Source organism: Eptesicus fuscus, chromosome 5 (genome assembly GCF_027574615.1).
Source record: "Eptesicus fuscus isolate TK198812 chromosome 5, DD_ASM_mEF_20220401, whole genome shotgun sequence".
Classification (NCBI taxonomy): Eukaryota; Metazoa; Chordata; class Mammalia; order Chiroptera; family Vespertilionidae; genus Eptesicus; species Eptesicus fuscus.
The window spans coordinates 40001563-40023669 of record NC_072477.1 but is presented as its reverse complement, the minus strand read 5'-3'; the positions used below and the strand labels follow the sequence as shown (position 1 = coordinate 40023669).

At 44.3% G+C, this 22107-nt stretch overlaps 1 protein-coding gene across 5 annotated transcripts in view; it reads left to right on the top strand.

Moving 5' to 3' along the window:
* The window catches only part of FRMD6 (FERM domain containing 6), an 80513-nt gene that overhangs the window by 54956 nt on the left and 3450 nt on the right, over window positions 1-22107 (top strand). For 4 of the 5 annotated variants that reach the window (XM_028141774.2, XM_008139054.3, XM_054716071.1 and 1 more), the window contains 8 exons: window positions 491-677; window positions 4236-4391; window positions 7697-7762; window positions 8545-8613; window positions 11185-11359; window positions 15681-16016; window positions 17438-17569; window positions 20452-20543. In XM_028141774.2, coding sequence (XP_027997575.1) covers window positions 491-677; window positions 4236-4391; window positions 7697-7762; window positions 8545-8613; window positions 11185-11359; window positions 15681-16016; window positions 17438-17569; window positions 20452-20543 — 1213 coding nt within the window. The remainder of the gene's footprint in view (window positions 1-490; window positions 678-4235; window positions 4392-7696; window positions 7763-8544; window positions 8614-11184; window positions 11360-15680; window positions 16017-17437; window positions 17570-20451; window positions 20544-22107) is intronic. The other variant, XM_054716073.1, reaches the window with a different exon arrangement.

Genomic DNA, 22107 nt, shown 5'->3' with positions numbered 1-22107 from the left:
TCATAAACATTTCTTAAAGGGGCCTTAGAGTATTTGTAATGTGCTCAGCTGAAAAACAAAAAAGAATAGCAAAACATGAAAGCCAGGGTTGGGTTGTCCCCTCGGATTTGTCCTTATTTATATTATGTGTACAGCATTATTGTAACAAAATTATTTTACCACAACAAATACCTAGGCTTCTATTATCATACTTGTTTAATGAAATATTACAGTGGAAGGATTCAGACCGTTTTTCCAGTCTCTGAATGAATCGACTGTTACAGGTCTTAGGAAATGTGATTTTGGCAGCCAGGGTAGTCTGACTGAGAGTTCAGTGAGGCAGCGATCAGGTGTTCCTACAACCTCCCCTTTTCTCAGTGCGTGGGGAAGGAGTGGGGAGCAGGGAGCAGAAACCGAAGAGCCCTTGTCAGCAGATGGATAGCAGGATTTGGGTTCTGTTTACATGCCATTGGATTATACCATCAAAATGTGTTTTCTTTTATTTTCCTAGTGACAGAGCAGCAAGATTCTATTATTACTGGCACCTGAGAAAACAAGTGCTTCATTCTCAGTGTGTGCTCCGCGAGGAGGCCTATTTCCTGCTGGCAGCCTTTGCCCTGCAGGCTGACCTTGGGAACTTCAAAAGGAATAAGCACTACGGAAAATACTTTGAGCCGGAGGCTTACTTCCCATCTTGGGTAGGCACTGTTTTCAAATTCTAAAGTGTTTTCTCCAGCTTGCTTCTACGTCATTGTGCGGTGACTCGCGCTGCTTCAAGAAATGGGAACCCAGGTGTTTTGTGGCCAGTGAAACCCTTCATGATGTACAAAATATAAGTCCGACTCTTATGAGCGTGATACACGCGCTATCTTCGTAGACGGGGCTGGCTTATCGTTAATGCGGAAGAAGATCGCTCTCCATTCTAAATATGCTGGGACGTGGCGTGTGCCAGCCCGCTTTTGGTGTTTACAGGGCCTTGATCTTATTTACTCTTAATTTGAGCAGCATTTTCTCCTTCCCAGTCAACCCCATTGTAAGTTGAAAATACGGTTAAGTCAAGATGCATTCAATACGCCTAACTTACCGAACATCATAGCTTAGCCGGGCCCACCTTAAATGTGCTCAGAACACTTACACTCGCCTACAGTAAGGCCGAATCATCTGACACAAAGCCTGTTTTGTAATGAAGTGTCGAATATATCTCCTGTGATTTTTTTGAATACTGTACTGAAGGTGAAAACCAGAATGGTTGCTTGGGTCCCCAGCATTAGTGAGCACAGCTGGAAGCCTGAACACAGCCTGGAGTGTGTTTGAAGCCTTGAACTAAAGCCAAAAAAAAAAAAAAAAAATGCTGGTGACACAGTGGGCACAGAGTGTCCATTGTTTACCCCTGTGACCCTGTGGCTCACCACCACTACCCAGCATCCCGAGAGAAGACTGAACTGCAGATCACTAGCTCGGGGGGGGGAAAATCATTCAAAATTTGAAGTTCAGTCTCTGCTGAAAGCATATTACTTTCACACCATAATCAAGAAATCATAAGTCGAGCCATCATGTAATTCAGGGCCCTTTGTCCCTGTGTGTGAGTAAACTCCTTGCTCTGACCACCATCTCCTTACTTCAGCAAGAAAATTTAGGTTATTCCAGCATGAACTATTCAACTGTACTTTTTCTACCCCAGCCAGTATGCTCTGTCCCCGTCCTTCCTCCAGGTCTGTGCTGTAACTTCTTTCTCTTACCTTTACCCTCTGCTCTTCAGTCAGAACATACACGACATGCTTGGTTTGCACCCTCATCCTGGAAGGAAGGAAGGAAGGAAGGAAGGGATGGAGGGAGAGGAAGGGAGGGAGGGAGGGAAATGCTGCCTCTCCTGCCTTCCCTTCTCAGTAACACTTCTTGAAAAAGTGATGTCTATTTGATTTTCTTGCTTCTTTGCTTCCCACATGAACTCCTCAACCCACCTCCATCTGCCTGTTCGCCCCACCGCTCCACTCATGGGCTGTCCCTCAGGTCACCAGTGACCTTTAAATGGCCAAATCCAGTGAACACTTTCACTTCCTGAATTTCCCAACTGCCCTTGACACGTCACCCCTCCCGATCACGGGAGATTTCATCCAACTGAATGCTTTTAGCAGCCACCTCTCCCCTGTGTCCGTGAGATCGCTGTTCACCCGGAGGCATCTCAGATTCAGAATGTGCCGGGTCAAATTCATCTTCTTCCCGCCACCTCAGTTCTGTTATTCCTGCCTCCGTGTTCCCAATCTCAGCTGGCGGCACTGCCGTCCACCCAGTCACCCAGAAACTTGAGAGTCACACAGAACTCCCTCCCTGATCACCCTTCCTTCTCCCCGTCCCATCTACTCAACCAGAACGTCCTCTTACATAAACAGCTGGTAACCCATCACCCAGCTTAAGAACTAAAATTCTCTTGTATTTTTGTTAACTTCCTACATGACTATCTATTGCGTCCCTTCCTCACCACTGTTCCTCCACCTCCCAGCTCTTGTGAGCACTCAACTATTGCTTTTGCTTCGAAGGACGCCTCCAGGGCTCCCAAGCATGCCTGAGGAGCTTTGCAGGCCATGGCCCCTGCCCGCCTTTCCAGATTCCTTTCTGACTGTCCCACGCCTTGAATTGTATGCGGTAGCATCGTCCAGTAATTCCCGTGTCTCCACACCTGTGGAGGCTCACACTCGGACCTTTCTTCCTCCAAGTCTTTCAGCCTGTGCAGCCCCTCTCCCTGTTTTACCTAGCTCCTTCCCACACTCAGCTCAGGGGTAGCTTCCTCTGGGCAGACTGGCCGGTGCCAGCACCCCTCCTCTGTGCTCAACAAGACCCTGGGTGGGGGTGTTTTACCTCTTATTCTCAAATAGCTGTTTATCTTTTGGCCCCAGCCCTAGTAAACTTAGTGTTTCTTGGTATGTTCTAAAGGTCAGACATGAATTTAACCTTTCCTGTTTCCTCAGCACCTCACATTAAGGTGCTCAATGTAAGTTTTTGTTGACCGCCTGACAGTTGATTGATTGTGCTTCAGTTGTTGGAAGAGAAACCACAAAAGGTGTCAAGCTTTTACATAGCAATGTCTGTTGGGCCAAAATTAGCCTGCCTTTGCATTCCCTAGTTGTCACCAGGTGCTCACTGAGCCTTGGGCATTTACGTCGGAGCTTCCCATCAATGCGCCGTGGCATCCAGAGTGCCCAGGTACCAGTGTCCTCAACCCTTGGGGTCACCAAAGTCACTGCTTCGGTGCCCTTACAAATACTGTTTTCTCTGTGTTCTCTGGCCTGAACAAGGTTGACAAATACTGACATAGATGATCTGCATGTAAAAGGCATCTAGAAAGAAAAATCTGTAATTTGAGTTCTCAGTAAAACTTGAAAATTGGCCAGCAATTTATCATGCTTAATTCAATAGAAAGAAACAAAATGTCAGTATCTATAAAACATTTCACTAGTAAAACTAAAAATGCTCTAGTTTTTTTATTCTGATGATTTTAAACATTACTCTAGTTTACGTTGCGTAATGCCACAATTGATAATCCTTATGAAACCAGGTAGGACCTTTAACTAATCGACACCTTTGTCTTAGCCTGCAGCTGCTAGATGCTGGGTACTTTTGACATCTAAAAGCTCAGGCTACTATCTGATGAAAATATAAGCCACAGTGAATTACAATGAATGTATGAAATAAATTGTTTTCTTATAAGTATTCCAATAGACTATTCATATCAGCCTCTTACGCAAAAACCACACGTTTCAGAGAATTTCTCGCAGTCCCCTGCCTTTTTTTTTTTTTGGATTAACATTTAGAGTCTCCCATGCTGTGGCTGTGATTTTGGAAGAGTTAAGTAGGAAGATGTGCTGACAGGAGATGTATTTCATGGTATCAGTAATTTTGCAAGGAGAAGCAATGATGTGTACAAAATTTTGCAAGTTTGCATGGTTTTGTTTTTGGTTCGATATTTTTTTTGGTTCTTGGTGAGTTGAAAGCCAAGAGAACATATTTTTCCCATTTCTTGTGATTTTTCTTCGTAGATACTCAATACTGCAGCTCCATTGACTTTGTCACTTGGAGTATTGGCTGATTCAGCCTAGTACTATAACCGATGGTGAAAACAGAGTGAAAGTGGGAATTTTCTAGTGGATGTTAGCTAGTTTATATGGTTTATTTAGGTCCCTGTCCTTCTGTCACTTCCGGGTGAGGGTATGTACACCCCCCGACAAATGTTGCATTGCATGCCCGTTGTATTCCAACAGGTTGTTGCCAAGAGAGGGAAGGACTACATCCTGAAGCACATTCCAAACATGCATAAAGATCAGTTTGCACTGACCGCTTCCGAGGCTCATCTTAAATACATCAAAGAGGCCGTCCGGCTGGACGACGTGGCCGTTCACTACTACAGATTGTATAAGGTACAGACGGCCGCGCGCCTGCTGCTTCCGAGAAAAAAACTCCTTCCCCATCACAAGGGGCTTTTACTTAACCTCTCATCTCACTGTTTAAAGGGCTTTCAAAAGAGTTTCACGTGACCCGCTGTTTGTCACCGCAGGCCATCTCGGAGCGGCCTGGGAGAAGGATGGAGGCTCTCCTGGTTCTAATGTCGCGATAACACGGGGGCTGCATATTGTGAATCTGGCTTTTCGGTGAAAAGAAATACCATGGTTGTTTTTCTCCTCTCCAAATCTGCATTTCTGTCTCGGGGAGTGACATTGGCAACTGCTTCGATCATGAGTTTTTAATATTCCCCAAAGCGAAGTCATACAGCATCGTATCCATTAGTGACTAGAGCATCACAGCGACAGCTAGTGCTTATTGAGTCCTGTGTTTATGGGGCACCCTTTCTACTTATCCTTTAAAAAAATCCTCACAATTCTGTAAGATAGGAACTATAATCTTCATTTCACAGACGAGGAAACAGACTAAAGGTCACAAAACTAGTAAGTGGCAGAGCCAGGATTCAACCCAGGTCTGTTTGAAGTCAGAGCCTGTGTGCTTTCTCCACCGAACTCTGTGATGTTTGTCACTCCCTTTGGTGTCCTCTGTATCCCTCGCCTCCTTGTTTCAGAGGTCAGAGGTCACACACCCAAATAACAATTGGGGCCAGGCTCTGCAGGGAATCCCTCACACTACATTTATGGGATCCTGTCTTCTCTCCTCCCCAGTCGTGGCCATATTTCACTCCTGAATCCCCACTTCTGTATCCAGAGGTATATTCTCCAACCGAATAGGATGAAGTGGTTCAGAGTGTGGTCTATTGAGCCTAACTTGTGGGATTGACTCCTAGCTTCACCTCTCATCGTGTGACCTTAGACAAGTTACTTAACCTCTCTGCTTCAGTTTCCCGTAGTTAGATGGGGATGGTAATGACCTACCTCTGAGGTTCATTGAATAGGTAAAGGACAGTGGGTAAAAGGTGCTTCAAGCAGTTGTTACCTTTGTCACTGTTACTATGCTTGGTATCACTCCATACCCTTTGCGGTAAAATTAGCACCACTACACCATTGGATATACTGATGGCGAGCATATTGCCTGGTTCAAAAACTTAGGAAGGAACCAATGGATGGTATTTCTTCTCTCTTCCATGTTTAAGAGGTGCACTGTTAATGCCCTGTCATCCTTGAAAGGCATAATTGAGCTCCATCGTATCTTTTTGGCTAAATTCCTAAAGGACTTAGCTATCTGTTTGTTTTTTTCCTTAAATTTTGTTTGTGACAATTTATAGGAGAAAATTCAAATAAGTGACATTTTTTACAATCAGCTTATAATTTTAAAATGTATGAAAAGTATTAATAATGCATTGAAAAGACTGTGGCTTTGGAATCAGATGTCCTATATAATAAAAGGCTAATATGCAAATTGCCCCCCCCTCCTCCCAGCCGGTCCTGCCCCTGCCCGCCCCCCATCGCTTCTCCTCCTCCCCCTGATCTGGGTTGGGGCCGGCCTGCCAACCTCACATGTCCCCTCCCCCCTGGCCGGCCTGGCCCAATCAGGGTGGGCTGGCCAGATCCAACCCCTGCACAAATTTGTGCACCGGGCCTTTAGTCACTTAAAAACCCTGTATTACCACTGATTATAACCGGATCCTAAGTAAATATAACTGTAATCCTGGGCCATCTATTAAGTGGGAATGATTCCATACATTTTCAAGGTTGGGAAAAATTCTATGAGATAATGAATCTGAAATAACCAAGTGGAGTGTCTAGTACATTAGTGATTCTTATTTGATAAAGAAATTTAGTATTTAAAAAAATCTTATTGGCCCTGGCCAGATAGCTAAATTAGTTAGAGCAGCATCCCCTAAAGTTATAGGTTCGATCCCTGGTCAAGGCACATACAAGAATCAACCAATAAATGCATAAATAAGTGGAACAAATAGATGTTTCTCTCCCCCCCCCCCCCCACTCTCTTTCTCTTTCTCTCTTTTTCTAAAAATCAATTTTTAAAATCCTATTAAGAACTATTTAGTGAAGTAGATAGCCTCAATTTATCTTGTATAAAAATCTTTCAAACTTAAAGTGCGGTACTTCTACATGGCATGGAAAATGATTCTAGTCTGCTTAAAATGAGATAATTAATCATAGTAATGTAACTGAATGAAGTGGGAAATAGATATCATTGCCTCATGGGCAGAAATTTTATTCTTCGGAGAAGTCAACTGGAAGCCACTGAAACTGCTTCATTTAAGGCCTGGTTACAAAATGGAAATAAGGTAGATGGAGGATAGGAAACATCCTGAAAAAGAATAAAAAAGAATTTTGTGCTCCCTTTCCAGCACTGCACACCTCATACATGCACAGCCAGTGTTTTTATGAGCACAGTCTTACTTCAGGAAACAATGAGAACGGCCTTGAAAGGGAAATTGGCCTAAACTCATAGTGATGGATTGGTTTCTCTTACTATATGTGCTTTTCGTGATGTAAAAATATGTTGGTTGGACAGAAACAACCCAAAGAGTAAAAATAGGCTATGTCTTTTCTTTTCTGTGCCTGGTGAGGATGCATTTTCAAAAAATACTTCTTAACCATGTTCATGGGGAAATGGCCCTATAATAAAGATCTGTACATATTTATTTTTTTTACTGAGAAATCTTATAGTGAGAATAGTTTAGTTACTTAATAATATTATGTCTCTTTTATTTTATACTCTATGATTTATATATACTTTTACAGATGAGCACTTAAAAAGATGTGGCCCAAGTTCTAAGTACATTTTTTTTTAAGTGTTTATTGTTGCAAGCATTTCATATGTCCCCTTTTTTTCCCGTTGATCCCTTCTAGCCCACCCCTGACCCCAGGCCTTCACCACACTATTGTCTGTGTCCATGGGTTATGCATAAATGCATATAAGTTCTTTGGTTGATCTCTTCCCACCTGAGTACATTCTTAATTGGAGAATTTTTTTTCCTTATGTAGTTATACTTTATTGTTTATAGTTTATGGGTTAGCTGGTAGAACGTATACCATTTTGGTAAGTAATAATTGAACATTTAAAAAATAAGTACTTTAAAAAAAATTTAACCGATATAAAACTTTTACAGCTTTATTATTTGTCCTCATGAGAGACCCTTAAGTATTTAGGCTTGCCTGTAATCTTAGCTTCTGAGCTGGGAGATTTACCCAGTTTTTAACATATAAAGTCTGGTGCATCTCAGAATGTAACTATGATTTTATACTCAAGGTTCTAACGTAGACGTTTTCGTAAAATTGTATTCCCCCAGGATAAAAGGGAGATTGAAGCGTCTCTGACCCTCGGGCTGACCATGCGGGGAATACAGATTTTCCAGGTGAGTGAAGGAGAGAACTGAGTGGCCAATAGGCACTGCTCTGTCTCACAGTGACAGTGTGCCTCTGTGGTCCTGTGATAGCTTCACCCGCCTTTGGTGGCCATGGATTGGTCGTTGCTTCCCGTTTGTGTGCACAGATGTGGACGATGTGGGATAGACAAAGGGATCCAGTCCAAACCATGTAGTAACAAGTCTTCCAGAACAGAAAACAAAAAGCCAAAGATTGGCCCCCGTTCATAACTTTTCCTGTGTGTGTCATTGACGTTGAATATACTCTAGTATATTTTTGTCCTCTGGAGCAGTTATAGTTCTAAAGATGACATACTCATTTTCTGATAAAGCTTGTCCCTTGAGTAAGTAGGTGGGATGGTGCTACAGCCATTGACAAGGGGGAGAAAAAGCCTCTTTCTGGGGGAGCTAGGAGAGTATCAGGATAGCTTTCCTTTGATGTAGGCAAAATATCCACAGATGAAAGTCTGAGTACCTTGTCTCATCTCCCGAATGCCCGAGTCTTTCGGACTTTTTATTTAAATTTAGGGATAGGCCAAAAGCGGAAAGATTGCCTTGAAAGGGCCAGTTAATGATGCAGTCACTCAGGAACCGGAAACTACTGAATCGTATCACTAATCTTTTAATTACTGTCTGCACATCTCCAAAGAGAGATGAGGACCTCTTTCAGATTTTAATTAATGTATTTTAGTTTTCTGGGAGATAAGTTAGAGTAATTTTAGTGTCTGTCTGTTTCATCAGTAACTCTATATGCATTATAATTCTTCCCACAGAATTTAGATGAAGAGAAACAATTACTTTATGACTTCCCCTGGACAAATGTTGGAAAGTTGGTATTTGTGGTAAGTTTAAAATAACTGGCTAAAATAAATTACTCAGTTGTTTGTTTTTGGAATTTTGTTGTTTCTTGTTTTTTAAGACAATATTGTCCCAGACCCAAAAGTTGATATTTTTAAGAAGTCAGCAGTGAAGATAATTAGATTTCTTATATCCTTTTGTCACTCATCAGTAGTACAGCTAAAATTAAAGAATTTTATAGCAAAATAAATTACTAATTTTAATTTGTGTGCCTGGTCTTCACCACACTACCCTAAGTTACTCTACTTGCAAAAGAAATGTAGTGAGAAAAGTACAAGATGAGTTCATCAAGTAGAATTATTTTAAAAGTGTACAGCAGAGGGATTAGAAAACAGAAAACCATAATCACAGGGTAAGTTCTCTTCGTGTGGGGCCGGCCAGTTCCTTTGGAAGTTACTTTCTTTGAAGAAGGAATAAAGAGTGATATAAAAAGATGTTTCTATTAATATCTGACTCTTTGAAACTCATCATTATAAAGAAAGGTCTATAGTTCTTAACAGGAAAAATACCTCTATTTTTAGAATATTGAGGATAGTGGCCTTTTTTCTTAGAGCAAATTCATGATTTTTCCAGCTTTTTCTTTACTTTGCTAGCTATCTCCATTTCTGAATAGAGTTCAAAGAATTACAGTTAATAGTGTGTCTGTCTAGTAGTCATTAAAATCCACAATTTTCTTTTGTTCAGAAGCTACTGAAAAAATACACAAAGGAAGGAGGAAGATAAGGATTTGTGCACATGGCCTCTCTCCCCTAAGGAAGATGGCCTATATAAATAAAGGGGTGTATTGCCAAATAGCACTGGGCACTGATTCCACACTGCCCTGTGAGTCAAAGACCTGTTCCTGACTTTACATTACTTTAATTACTTGGGCACAGTTCAATCTGATTTCACTTTACTCAGTGTTAAGCACGGCCTGCCTGCCTCCTCCCCACTGGCTCTCCTTTGTTCCAGCTCTTTGTGAAAGGATCTGAGCTGTTTGAAATGAGTGCATTATTGCCAGACTTGCCCCTTTCATGTCCCACACTAAGTAGTCATAACATGCATTTCTGAAATTGAGTGTTTTAAGGGTCCTGGACTCAGTGAATCTAGTTTTGCGTCATACTCATCTGAGGAACGTGTTGAAGTTATAGACTTTTGTGCCTCGTCCTCCTCTCCTAGAGATTTGTTTCGGTGACTGTGGAGGAATCTACTTTGACAGACTTCCCAGATGCAGCCAGCCCAGCCCTTGCCTAGTTGTGTGACCTTGAGCAAATTGCTTAACCTCTCTGTGCCTTAGTTTCTTCAGTTCAGATTGATGGTGAGGATTAATGAGTTACATCTGCTTACAGCTTGTTAAGTATCAGTTATTACTGTTCTAGCATTGGGATCCACTGGTGGTCTTTTAAAGAAGTCCAGAGGTGAAAAATTCTATCCCTGTCTGAGTTACACAAACCCATATTGCTTTGTACCAACTTCAAGTTAGAGTATGCGTTCGACTTCAAGTTAGAGTATGCCTCCCTCTTTGCTTCACTTCTCCTCTCCGGCTGAGAATCGTTGTGTCTGGAATACTCCTTTTTGTAGTTCTGCTGCTTTATTCATTATTAGGAAAGTGAAAGAAATTCAAAATATTCTAGAACTGTAAGGAACTCTGCCAGACTCTTGCCCTCAACTTCGAACTTTATGTTAATGATCCCAGACTTAAAGAATGTGATCCCTTATATCTCTATTGATAGACACTTGTAGCTCTTCTTTCTCTTTCTTGTCCCATCCCACCACTGTCTCTTCCAGCTAGAGAAGTTTTATATATATTTTTAAACCCTAAATAGGTAGCCAGTATTTTTCACCATCATAATTCTATTTATTTCCTTCCCGGAATTTATCATAAGCTATAATTATTCTGTGTGTTAATTTACCATCTGTCCCACCAGAATGTGTCTCCACGAGGGTGGGGAGCTTGTCTGTCCCATTCACTGTAGTTTCCTCAGTGTCTGTCTAGCGCAGGGTTCGGTACACGGCACGTGTTTCACAAATATCTGAATGCATTCTGCTCCTGGAATTTGTTTGCTGAGTTAAGTGTTGGGATTGCATTGGAGGATGCTGCATGATGGGCCCTTCTCTTCTCCATTGTATAAATGGCCTGACCAGCCAGAGACACCTAAGATCTTCCTCAGCTGTCGTACCCAGTCAGTGATTACCAGAAGACCCTTGCCAGAGCCTTTCCTGAATTTTGGGTAACCCTCTGTCTGTGACAGTTTTGAAAGGGAACACAGTAATTTATGTCTCAGCAAATTTTGAATGGAGCTTTATACACTAAGTCCTCAAAGTCATCCACAGGTACAGCGACTTTAAGCAAAATGACGTACGGCACAACCCATTGTACTGTAGGCTAATTGACAGAAGCAAGAGTTGCGTTCCCATAGCATCTCATCAACGCTGTGACGGAACGACGTTATCCGAGGCCCTGCTGCACATCTTGTTCTGAATCTGTAGTTTTCCTTACCAAGTAGACAACGAAGGGGACCTGGGCAAATCAGAGACTTTGCTTCCCGCGTCTGATTGATGCTTTCCCTCCCCAGGGTAAGAAATTTGAGATTTTGCCAGATGGCTTGCCCTCAGCCAGGAAGCTCATCTACTACACGGGGTGCCCCCTGCGCTCCAGGCACCTCCTGCAGCTGCTGAGCAACAGCCACCGCCTCTACATGAACCTGCAGCCCATCCTGCGCCACATCCGGAAGCTGGAGGAAAACGAAGGTATCGCAGGCTCCTGGATGGGGAAGCAGGTGGTGCCTTTGCCACCGTGACCCCTGACTATAGAGCTGCCATGAACTGGGCTTTAGGCTCCTGCGGGGTGGGATGTGGGGGCCAGGTCTCTCCAGATTCGGTGCAGCGTCCTCTTTCCATCCCAGCACGGTTCCCGAAGGCAAAGGGGTAGCCGTGGTGCCAGCAGCTGTACCCGCCCCAGATGCCGAGGTGATCCCTGTCATTTAGCTGCCCCTTGTGTGGTCTCTTTAACTTACCCCACGCTTGGCTTGAAAATGCTTGTGGAAAGCCACCATGTGAAGGTTCAGGCCAAGGTTTATCTGCCCCTCAGAGCTCCGTGTAGACACGGATCCACCTTGGTTCTATTATCCGCGGGCAATCTGAAGTTGCTTCCAACGAAGTGGGTCACAGAAATGGCTGTAGTCTCTCCTCTTGACTGCGGGGAGGCCCCCACGTCTGCCCTAGCAAGAATGACAAAGGAGGGGGAAATTTTCATCTGAGGAGTTTATCAGCCAGTCCTGGGGGGGCTGGGCCAAGACACAGACAGGACAGAGCAGTCTATTAGGAGCCCCAGAGTCCTGGGCCAGAGGAGACACATGGTGAAGAAGAGGGAGGCAGAGAGGGCCTCTAGGAGCAGGCTTCAACTTGACAGTATTAAGCTCGTGGTTAACCCTTGATCTTGAGTTATGGCACCCTGGGGTTACTCCACTTAACACTCCAGCTTCTGATCCCCCCAAAATGCTACTTTGCATATTTGTTTATATTTTAATGCCTTCCGTTTTATTTTGCAAATTCATGTTGTACTAATTCTTGGTAATGCGATTAGATGAGTAGATTTTAGGGGTTTGCATGATCATTAGGATGCAGATTCATATCGGAGGTCCATGTCTGAAACAGATTTTGACCCCTCAGACCCAACCATTCCCACAGAATCAAGGCAATCCCTGCTCTCTCTGGGCAAGCAAAAAACCTTATAGAGGTTTGCACATCTGATTGATATCTTTCCAAAGCTGCCTCTGTCTAAACGAGACCCCATTTGGAGATGTCACTGTCATTTAATTAGCGATTGGAACGTGAATCATCTCCCACTGTCTGCCACCACGCTGCACCTGTCTTCGGAGAGAGCGGGTAAAAGTGTCAGGTGTGTTGGCTTCCTCTGCTGCCAGGCTGCCAGTTCTTCTCCAGGTGACTCATCGGTATGACAAATATATCTCTCCGATGCTGACATGAATATTAAAGAGAATTCAGACAGGAAAAGGTGCCAACGAAACTTGCGAGAATGGGGAGGAGACTTAGTGGGGTGCAGAGCCCATTGTTTGCCGAGTCAGCCTCGTTCCTAATTGGTGCCTTGAGAAGTTCATTTACTCCACCTGCAGCCTTTTAGTAAATTCTTGTTTAGGGGACTGTAAGGGGAGCTCTTTAGAGCCCATAAGAGGGAATGAACCATACCGTCTAAGGTAAACTACCCAGCCTAGTACCGGGTGCATTTGCGGACTTACATGTACAGGGCAATGAAGGAATGGAAAAATTGTAAATTGGATCTTTTATTTGGGCAAGTGTAGATAGATTTGGAAGGGAAGTCTTTTTTTGTTCTTCTTCTTCTTCCAAAGAAAACACATTTAATTTCTTCTACTTAGAGATTTCTCCAGGTCTGAGGAAAAACTGAAACTAGTTCCTCTGGACCAGCCTTGGCCTGAATCCACTTCTCTCGCCCGCACTTAAAGCCCTTTTCCAATATTGGCTCAGCAAAAGGAGCAGCACAAAAAGAATCTTATTTTTCTTAATTACATTTCACTTAGAGTCACCTTGTCTGAAATACTGTTTTAGCGTTGTATAGCAGAAAATAATCACAAGAATTCTTCCATAGTATTTAGAAGAGAAGAAGTGCCTTTGTCATTAGAAATATGTTAAGCCAACTTTATTCAGTAGCTAGAGCTTATTCTTAAGACATATATACAGAAGTCACATCGACTGCGTTCTATTTTAAAATCATGCGTGAAAACCTTTGCGGTCGCTGGGCTTTTCCCACGGAGGGAATAAAAGCACACTGGCATGTTGACCATCTTCGCTGTGGATGCCAGTGATTGCTAGGGGGACGAAAAGTTGCATTTTGCACGCCTTAGAACAAATTTCTGCATTACTTCAGCATTTCCCTCACTTTGTAACTGAGTGGTGTGAAGCTTCTTAAATGTTTGCAGAGGGTATAAGTGATGTAACATTCGCTTCAAAGGAGACAGAAGCCAGCCTCGTGGTGCACTCTGATAGGAAGTATATGTACCCTAGGCTCCTAGCAGGATTGCAGACTGGCGACTGCTTGTACCCCAGGGCGTGTACTAGTGAGTATGGGAGACTAGGATTGGCCCCAAACCTACCGGGAAGCTGAGGTTAAAAAGATTATTTGCAAAGATATAGAAAAGCTTTTATTTTTATTTATTTAGTTAGTTAGTTTTTAATATATATTTTTATTGATTTCAGAGTGGAAGGGAGAGGGGGAGGGAGATAGGAACATCAATGATGCGAGAGAATCATTGATCAGCTGCCTCCGGCAGGCCCCACACCGGGGATTGAGCCCACAACCCGGGCATGTGCCCCGACTGGGAATCGAACCATGACCTCCTGGTTCAGTGGATCCTCAACCACTGAACCACGCCGGCCGGACTAGAAAAGTTTTTAAATGATCAGATCCACAATTCCCAATTGCCTCAGACCTCCAATAAATACCCTATAGAACTTTTCCCCTATTTTGTTTTATTACCTTTTTGCCTTCACTTGCCACCCTTCCGAGGGTCACGTGGCTATCTATTATTTTGAAAGTACAGTAAGTAGAAATTGTATGAGAATTTCGCAGACGCTTTCAGCTCTCATCTTCATGTCAACCAGTTGCCTGCAGAAAGCAGGAATCGTTAGAACCCAGGCTCACCGTAAAAAATGGGTTGGATGCACTTCTGTCTCAGTGGTGCGTGTTGGGCTGTGATGTCCAGTCCCACTCTGCTTTCTCTGTGGCCACACACACATGCCTTGGTGTCTCAGCCCGATTCCTTAGAATTGTCAGGAAGGGGCTGGCGCCCAGAAATGCACGCCCAGCCTTCCCCTGGCATCTTCCCCATTATGCATCCAGCAAAGCACATCATCATCTTCTCTTTCTGCTGGCGCTCATTCCCTCTCGGGAGCCTGTGGCGACGATACTTCAGAGCTGGGACCAGACATCAGCGGGGTGTTTTTACTTAACCAAGAAACAAGACAATTCAATCCGCGATCAGCCCCCTGAGGACCCAATTAGTCTCCTTGTTAGCAGCTTCTGAGATAATATCAACTTAATGTTTCCCAAATGCACTCTCCATGGTTAGCATTGTTCTAATGTGTCATTTCTCATCCGTATTAAAAATACAAGGAAGCTAAACTATCTTTTTGTTTTAAATTTCTGACGTGAAGCACAAAAATAACATTTTGTGTCCGGTGTGCCCCTGCACCTCCGCTGTAGCCTTGTGCTCGGATGTACTGGCTGGTTTAGCACTTGATGACAGGGACTTGCAGTGATGTGTCTCTGCATTAAAGAACAGCTCTGACGCGTTCGGGAACATTTTCACCCATCAGAGGCCATGTGACACACCAGTCGTGATTACTGCGTTTTCTAACTAGATGAGAAAGTCTCACTAACTCAGCCTCGATGGAGAAAAGCAGTCTTCGCTAATGTAAACCTAAATTCTAGAATTACCTGAAAGAAATTCTCAGAAGGACCGTTTTATTTTAAGTTGTATTCAACAAGTTAGAGCTAAACAAACAGTGGACCGAATGAACAAATGAAATGAGTGGCAATTAGCATAATTACGTGTATTCAACAGTCTCCCATAGTAGTGCTTCTGAAATTACCTGGGGGGAAGGAGCAGGTTTTTTTAAATTTCTAATCCACTGTGGACTGATACTTCTGCAAAGTACAAAAATCACCGTGGTGGCTGCCATGACAATGTCAGATTGCTCAAACACTTTCTAAATGTTTATTCTCAATTACTGAACTTATTTCACTGTGGGACCAATGGCAGTTTGCTGACACGAGGTGGTCGGTCGGCCACGGAGCAGCCTTCTTCTCTGGTGTTTGAAGCTCTAAAACCCTGAGTAGTTTAAGCGCTCCCCTCAAATGTGTCGTCCTGGATTTTGTTCACTGGGCAATGTTCTTAGGTGGAGAGCCTGTCAGAAGATTCTGAGAGTGAACTTGTACTTGATCTTGGCCTGATGACTGACTCACTTAAGCTCCCCATCCGGTCCCCCTGTCTTGGTTGAGTGTAATGACCATCGGTTGATTCTTCCCACACAGAGAAGAAGCAGTACCGGGAATCTTACATCAGTGACAACCTGGACCTTGACATGGACCAGCTGGAAAAGCGGTCCCGGGCCAGCGGGAGCAGTGCGGGTAGCATGAAGCATAAGCGCCTGTCTCGTCACTCCACCGCCAGCCACAGCAGTTCCCACACCTCGGGCATCGAGGCGGACACCAAGCCTCGGGACCCGGGGCCGGAGGACAGCTACTCCGGCAGCGCCATCCACCGCAAGCTGAAGACCTGCAGCTCGATGACCAGCCACGGCAGCTCCCACACCTCAGGGGTGGAGAGCGGCGGCAAGGACCGGCTGGAAGAGGACTCGCAGGACGATGGTAACCTTTCCCCCAGGCCCGCCAAGCCGACAGGACAGCCCCCGTCCTTATGGCTCATTTCTTTTTCTCTCCTAGTTGTTTTTCAGGTATTAGTTCTACAGAAGTGATACCTGCAGAACAACTAAGAAGTAGTAAAACAGAGAAGTGTCATGCCACCTTCCCCAATGACTTGATTGGGTTGTTTGTGAACAAAACATCCCTCTAGTCAGGAACCTTTGCCACCACAGGGTTGGGTGGTTGTAGATTCTAAGTTTTAGGATTTTATGTGGAAAAGTTAGTCCCACAGCCCTTGGGTCTGCATTTCTGATTTCCACATGAAATAAGCATTGGTTAGGACAACAGATTGGATTCAATGATAGTGACATAAATGTCTGAACTTTCAAAAAAAAAAAAAGTTTTGAGTCCAGGCCATTTGATTAATTAGTATTTCTTAAATACTTCTCATATCACCAGAACGCTAGGGAGTATAAAAGAAACACAGCACCTGGCCACTTAACTCTGTGGTGAGGAAATAAGATAAAGATGGACAGCCTACATCAGCCAAACTTAGCATTTGTTTACATCTTTTTTATTATTTTTCTGCCTCAAATAAATGCTATAGCATTCAGGTTTGGGGAAGAGATACTGACTCCATTAAGGAAAGCTGCAGAACATGTTTGGTTACTATCGAATTCATGTAGTAACCAAACTGAGTCACTAACTTCCCTGAGACTAGGCAGCTGTGGGCAGTGGGGAGCTCCATGAACTACTCATTCTCTCTGTGTCAACAGTCTGCTTTGGCATTAGCCAAATGACCCATCGGTCTCCGTTTGCCCGTGACCGAAGCATGGTAGGATAGCTTTTCTTCTTTCTTAAAGAGTAAACAACTGTTGACAAATCATGGTGTTGGAAGACCTGTGGAGAACATAGCAGTCTTGTGAGAAAGAGAATAAATAGTATCTGGTTGAGAATTGACCCAAGAGTGGACTGCTGTAAAGCCTCATAAGCCAACTTATTTTCAAATATGAATAACTAGAGGCCTGATGCACAAAGATTCGTGCAAGAATGGGCCTTCCTTCCCCTGGCTGCCAGCACTGCCTTCGCTCTGGCCCAGAGCCACCTTTCTGCCTTCGCTCTGGCCCAGAGCCGCCTTTCTGCCTTCCCACGCTGCCCAGAGGCCCGGAGCGGCTGGGGCGGTGCAGAACGCCTGCGTCATTGCCATGGCCACTTGGCGCCTGTGTATGCAAATTAACCCACCATCTTCGTTGGGTTAATTTGCATACTTGCTCCTGATTGGCTGGTGGGCATCGTGAAGGTACAGTCAATTTGCATCTTTCTCTTTTATTAGTGTAGATTATATAGCCTCCCTCAGAATGTGGCTATGCATTATGGCGATCATTTCCCTTTATGCCGCTACATGTCTTTTCCTTTTTCTGTGTCAGAAATAGAGATGTTGGTTGATGACCCCAGGGACCTGGAGCAGCTGAATGAAGACTCCCTGGAGGTCAGCCCGGACATGTGCATCTACATCACGGAGGACATGCTCCTGTCGCGGAAGCTCAATGGACACTCTGGTGAGCTCTCCCGGGGAGTTCCCCTTAGCAGTATGGGTTTTATTTTTAACCTCAGTTACCTTCTGTTCTTGTCACATGTCATGAATTAATCTCTGTTCTTTAGAGAAAGATGCCTTAGTACAAGTACTGTCCAAGTGGCCTGGATGCTTATTGTTATGCTGCTCAAAGCTTTGATTGAGTGAGAGACCCTGTTAGGGCTGGAGTGACTGCCATTGCCCTGTCAAGACCCACAGTCCCGCCCTAGCTGGTGTGACTCAGTGGATAGAGCGTCGGCCTGTGGACTGAAAGGTCCCAGGTTCAATTCTGGTCAAAGGCACATGCCTGGGTTTCAGGCTCAGTCCCCAGTGTGGGTCATGCAGGAGGCAGCCAATCAATGATTCTCTCACCATTAATGTTTCTATTTCTCTCTCCCTCTCCCTTCCTCTCTGAAATAAGTAAAAATATATTAAAAAAAAAAAAAAAAAGAGCCACAGTCCCTGATGCTGAGCCGCTCCCATGTGCGTGGGCAGGGAATCAGATGAATAAGGCCAGCACAGTCCCCCACCCTGACACTCACTCTACAAGAGCGTGAGGGACCATATGGGAGAATCCCACTGGCTGGCCTAGCAGCACCCTGGCCTTCAGGTGCTCTGCCAGGAACAGGCCTGCGGTGGTGGCAGGATCCTCTGCCTGAACAACAAAGATCAGCAGGCCGGTGCTCTGGGCATGCTAGCTTAGTTCTTATACCCAGCTTTCCTCCCTTCCTGCCCATTTGTTTTATTGGGTTGAGTTTTTCTTACAAGTAACATTTCAATGTGTATTAAATATAAAATCATAATTATATGCACATTATAGGTACACAGACAGCACACTCGCACTCACTGTGCGTGTGTGCATGTGTGTGCATGAAACAATGTACACGAAAGTGCTTGTGTGGAGTGGGTACAAGGGAAGCACTTAACACAGAAAATTATTTCTATAGGTTACTAGCAGTGGCTGAATGAGAATCACATTACAGTTTTGTTTTGTTTTTAATAAGGTGGGAAGGTACTTAAATTACTTGGCCTTAAGGACTTGACCTACTTACTTGCTTCACCTGTTTGTAAGAAAAATGTCAGTGATCTTCCCATACATCTCCAGCTCTTGTTGGCAGTTTTACCTTCTGAAACATTTCTTGGGGATGCTTCACTCACATGCCACCGTCTCATAAGGAAGTGTCAGCCCTGGATTTGTGTTGCCCCTGAGCACTGGGGTGACTAGGGACCCTGCTGATCTTCCCTGTGGCCTCCCATTTCAGGTTCTTACCAGTGAGGGGGATTGGCTGCAGGAGGTATGGCCACAGTGTCCCTGTCAGTTAAGAAGAGCGTGTTTTGTGTGCAGGCCCGCTACTTCGTGCTTTTCATGCACATGCTCTTTAATCATCATAAAACTCTATTGGAGGGGTCCTCAAACTTTTTATTTATTTTTTATTTTTTTTAAAAATTTCTTTATTGATTAAGGTGTCACATATTTGTCCTCATCCCCCATTCCCATCCCACACCCCACCCCACACAAGCCCCCACCCCCCAGTTGTCCTTAACCAAGGGTTAGGCTCATATGCATGCACACAAGTCCATTGGTTGATCTCTCCCCTCTACCCCCACCCTCTTCTATCCTCCCTCTGAGGCCCGACAGTCCGATCGATGCCTCCTTGTTTCTGGTTCTGTTCTTGTTCATCAGTCTATGTTGTTCATCATTTCCCCTAGATGAGTGAGATCATGTGTTACTAGAAATATGCTTATAAGAACTAAATATGAGACGAGCAATAATAGTTATGCTGACAGGCATAACTATTATTGAATCAGTTATGAATCAGTTATGAATCAGTCTGTAGTGAGTTTCTTTCTGGACCAACAGTTCTTTTGAGACTCAATTTCAATGTCCACCAGTTCCTTATGTATACATGTCAGCACTGACTTTTCAGTTCTGGATGGTGGTAATGCAGGTCCGACTCCCTCTGGTTTGGTCTCGCCCGGACCCAGGGGCATGACCTCACCCGAATTCAGGGGCGCGCGGCCTCACCCGGACCCGGGACCCAGCATCACCTGGGCCCCGGGGTGCATGGCCTCACCCGGACCCGGAATCCAGCCTCATCCAGTCCTCAAACTTTTTAAACAAGGGGCCAGTTCACTGTCCCTCAGACCAATGGAGGGCCAGACTATAGTTTAAAAAAACTATGAACAAATTCCTATGCACGCTGCACATATCTTATTTTGAAGTAAAAAAACAAAATGGCAAAAACACCCGCATGTGGCCCGCGGGCCATAGTTTGAGGACGCCTGCTCTATTGGAAGGTGCTGCTGTCAGCCCCCTGTATATGAGACTCAGGGTGGTTAGGTAACTGGCCAGGACACATAGCTGATTACTTGTCTGGGCCGAGGATCAACCCAGATCTGTGTGACTCCAGAGGCCAGAGCCCTCACACTTACCCACTGCACATCCAAGTGGACCAAACCGAGAAGTCACTGTCCAGGTGGGATTAAGCTCCAAGCTGGTGTTATGTGGAAAGTGGGAAGATTGCAGGAGACCTAGCAAAGACACTCCTTTACCCTGCGGTCTTTGTTTTTACTACTAACTTCATCATAGATAGCTTCGTTAGAAGTTTATTTCAGAAAATTCAGGCTCTAAATTTCTTCCTATACTCAAACCCCACATTCATCTCAACCCACCCCTCACCCCAATTTCCTATAAGATAGAGGATAAAATGGGTTCCATCCTGGTTGTCTCCTACCAAAGAATCACTGTGAAATTTTTCCAATAATGGTTAATATTTGATCTTCCTTTTTCAGTAGCAGCAGTGTCTGTGGCAAGAGGTCTGAATAATGTGAAATCTTCATTGCTTTTTTTTCTCTGTTTTACTTTAGGGTTGATTGTGAAAGAAATCGGTTCTTCCACCTCCAGCTCCTCCGAAACAGTTGTCAAACTTCGTGGCCAGAGCACCGATTCTCTTCCACAGGTATGGAGGGAACTGAACACTTTAAATAGCAAGTCAGCATGCAGATTTATATAGAGAGGCGAAAATTAAAAATCCTGAGGAAATGATTCTTACCAGATACATGCATTACGGTTTCATTCTGAACTGACTTCCAGTTTGCTTTTCCCATTTAGCTTGGAGTGGGTTTGGCTTTGGATAAATTATGCACCTTGTGTCACACTCCAGGTGTCCAGACCTCAGGCTGACTGTGTGTGTATGTGTTGATGGACCACAACAACGGGTCAGGCGTGCTGGGTAGAGGTGTATCTCCACACTCTGATTCTCCCGTTCAGAGTAAACTTTCAAAGTATACTCTGGGAGGATATTTGATAACCTACTCATACTAATGATGACCTAATCATACTCTAAAACTCAAACGGTTGCAGTATTTGGATAAAATGTACAACTCATATTGACCTCTATTTTCTGAGTGCTTGCTATCTCTCCTTATATGTCTCTTTCTTGGGTTCTCTCTTTTTTTTTCTTCAGTGTATTTCTTTTATTTCTTTTTTTTTTCCTCTGCATTCTGGTAATTTTTGCCTATTGCCTTTTTCTCTCTTTTTTTTTTTTTCTTATTTGCCCTTTCTTCTTTCATTTATGTAGTCATAATGTGAAATGACATGTTATTAAATATTTTTCTGAGCTCAGCCAGTGTGGCTCAGTGGTTGAGCATCAACCCATGAACCAGGAGGTCACAGTTCGATTCCCCGTCAGGGCACAGGCCTGAGTTGTGGGCTCGATCCCCAGTAGGGAGCATGTAGGAAGCACCCGATCAGTTATTCTCTCTCATCGTTGGTGTTTCCGTCTCTCTCTCCCTCTCTCTGAAATCAATGAAAACATACTTAAGAACAAATATTTTTCTGAAAGCTCTACTGCGTAACTTTTAAAGCAGTATGTGCCACATGATTAGGAGGAATGAACTCCAGGGTCAGACTGCCTGGGTTTGCACCCTGCTAGGCCACTAAGTGTTAGCTCTTATTGTACATAAATGTTTGTGGGGCACAGCTAAGGATCAGAGTCCTCACCTAGGAAGTGGGGAGAGCATTCCTGTGCCTGCCTTAAGGATTTGTGCTGATGACCTACGGAATTCTCCGTGTGAAAGCACATGGGCGCCTGGGAGGACATGAGTACAAGGGATGGTCATCTCCAGGGAGTGCTCCAAGGTGACACTTTCTGGTAAAATATTGTTGGGCTCGGACCCTCTTCTCTCCTCCTGGTACTTTTGCCTCTTAATTCTAACAGCGTTGTTGGCCTTTGTGGTGTTCCGCAGCATAAGCGAGAGATAATAATGCCTCGTTTCCATTAATAACCCATTTAGTATCTTCCATTTATGTAATTATCTGAGCCATTTTTCAAACTATTTATATGTTCAGCCGGTACCACCTCTTGGGATAACGAGCTCCAGAAGTCTGTAACCCGCTGCGTGAAGCCTTTGGCAGAACACAGCCCCTTGGGGCGTTCAAGAGCTGCCTCTCAGGCCTGGCACCTGCCTCCCAGCCTTCTCTGCACCAGGTTATTCTTCCACCCCAAGAATTCTGGCTTTTTT